This window comes from Austrofundulus limnaeus, unplaced genomic scaffold (genome assembly GCF_001266775.1).
Source record: "Austrofundulus limnaeus strain Quisiro unplaced genomic scaffold, Austrofundulus_limnaeus-1.0 Scaffold829, whole genome shotgun sequence".
Classification (NCBI taxonomy): Eukaryota; Metazoa; Chordata; class Actinopteri; order Cyprinodontiformes; family Rivulidae; genus Austrofundulus; species Austrofundulus limnaeus.
Genome location: NW_013953231.1, coordinates 27501 through 29770, shown reverse-complemented (window position 1 = coordinate 29770; position 2270 = coordinate 27501). Strand labels below are relative to the sequence as shown.

General features: G+C 39.7%; 1 protein-coding gene across 11 annotated transcripts in view; it reads left to right on the top strand.

The window, feature by feature from the left end:
• adgrl2b.1 (adhesion G protein-coupled receptor L2b, tandem duplicate 1) overlaps positions 1-2270 on the top strand; it is an 82308-nt gene that overhangs the window by 53631 nt on the left and 26407 nt on the right. For all 11 annotated transcript variants that reach the window (XR_001312139.1, XM_014028915.1, XM_014028907.1 and 8 more), the window contains one exon: positions 1776-1961. Coding sequence is in view for 10 of the 11 variants with exons in the window: in XM_014028915.1 (XP_013884369.1) it covers positions 1776-1961 (186 nt within the window). In the remaining variant the exon portion in view is untranslated. The remainder of the gene's footprint in view (positions 1-1775; positions 1962-2270) is intronic.

Below are 2270 nucleotides of genomic sequence, written 5' to 3'. Positions count from 1 at the left end.
TTCTATTATAGAATGTGAGTATTTCTTGTGAACATACATAAACTGCAACACCACCTCCAAGCCTATCAGTACGGTCTCTACGATACAATGAATAATTTTCAACTGAAAGAAACTAATTTGGTACTGTAAAGTAGGAGTCAGCCATGATTCTGATATAGCCATAACATGTGCTTGTGTCTGAGCAAGTATTATTTTGAATTCATCCAGTTTAGGTACAAGACTTCTCATATTTAAATGACAGATTTTAAAGCCTCTAATTTTACCTACTGTAGTTGATTTAGCGTCCCTGGATTTTTTTTAGACAGGAAAATCGCTTTTGCTTTCTTACTGATGTAGTGTTCAGACTTGACATAACAGGAGGTTGTCTAACCTTTTCAGGATATAATATAGATCCCTGTGTAGACTGTAACTGAGTTGGATTTGTATAAGATACACCTGTGCACAAACCCAGGTCAAGATAATTATTAAAAACATATGTATAAAGTACCATAAAATATAAAAAAGTGGACATAAAACATTTTTATCTGGACCTGGATTAAGTTCAATATTTCCAATGACTAAAAGAATATCAAGAGTAAATGCCGACAGCTGCATTGTGCTACAGAGAATCAAAGAAGCGGGGTCTCTTTCGTCAGTGCTTCGGTGCTTTGATGTTGTGCAGGTAGAAATGTAGATGCACYGATAAGAGCTTCAATAGCCCAAGCGCACAATAATGCATCAGAAACACAACACACTGCATTCTAAGGGGGAGATTATTGTTGCTCTTGACTGGGAAAAAAATACATCTAGAGAAAGCAGCAGGTTCGAGCAGAGTTTCTGGGGAAATGCACAAATTCTAATTTAAAGAGTCGTGTCCTGTCTTAAGCAGTTTTCCAGAGAAATAAACAACAATTTTTTTTATTATTTAAATAGTGAATTGCAGCACATCTATCCGGAGAGTTTTTGGACTGTGTTTGCACTTTAGGTATGTCGTCCTATATGCTTCCCAAAGGCAATATACGAAGCGCAAATTGGCAAAATGAATAAATAAAGGAAGAAATAAATAGTTTTTTGTCAACTAAGTAGGCTGTGTTAATGCAGAATAGCTATATTAAGAGTTAAGGAGGCAGTATGCTTATTTTGTTAAACCCTCTGTAGGTCATAATATAAATCATCAGATTTCATTTTTATTTATTTGCTCAAAAACAGAATTAAACTGCTTGTGATGGTGGCTGTGCAGAAGTTACACAAAGTTTTTGATGCGTTTGCATTGAGTCATACAGCTTCACCACTCTTTTTGACACCTCTAATTTTTTTTTTCTTGTAGGCTGATGGTCGGAATGATATTTTTGTATGACCTGTGTCTGTGCATGTTTTACAGCCTTCAATACAATAGTTTGAATGCTCCCTGCAAGCGAAACACATTAATTAGCATGCATGTGTTTGAATTATGTATGTAGTATGGCAGTGAGTCAGTGCTTAGTTGAGGTTGGCCATGATAATGGGTTTTGTTTTAGACGGATCACAGACACACACTTATAATTATTCCATGCAGGTTTACCTTTTTTGCTTTAGTTTTCTCAAGCTTGTGTGTCACTAAAACTCCTTTTTTCGTTTTGAACAAGCCGTGTTGCAGTGGATTAGGACTGAAATGTATGTGGAATAAATTATTCAAGCTGACGTTATATAACCATCATCTCAAACCTGCATACCCCACATTTTTTGACATCCCTCTTGTTTCTGTTTTTTTTTTCTTTTTATCTTCTTCTTCTTTTCTTCCCCACTGCCGTTTTTAGATCCGAAGTGGCGAAAATGCAGCAAATTTAGCCAACGAGCTGGCTCGACACACACAGGGCCCGGTGTTTGCCGGAGACATCAGCTCCTCCGTGCGCCTGATGGAGCAGCTCGTGGACATCTTGGACGCTCAGCTTTTGGAGTACAGGCCGAACGAGAAGGACTCAGCTGGACGCAGCTTCAACAAGGTGCTGAGAGAATCCTGTCTGACCTGTTGTAACCTCTCATTAAACTTTGTTCCTCTTCTGCCCCAGCTCAGAGTCAGCATTACTCAAGACATTCATTAGCCAGGATACTTACAGATAACTCACGGCCCCTGCCTGGCGTGCACTCGCCCACATGCACACAGATCACACGGGGGACCAGGCAGAGCGGTCTAAGGGGCCAGGGCTAGCCCTGAGGGGAACCTCGTTCCTTTGCAGCACCTGGGTAATTACGAGCTTTTGGAGAAAAAAAAACAAGCTCACCTGGCACTTCCACCTTATCTGCGTTAATGG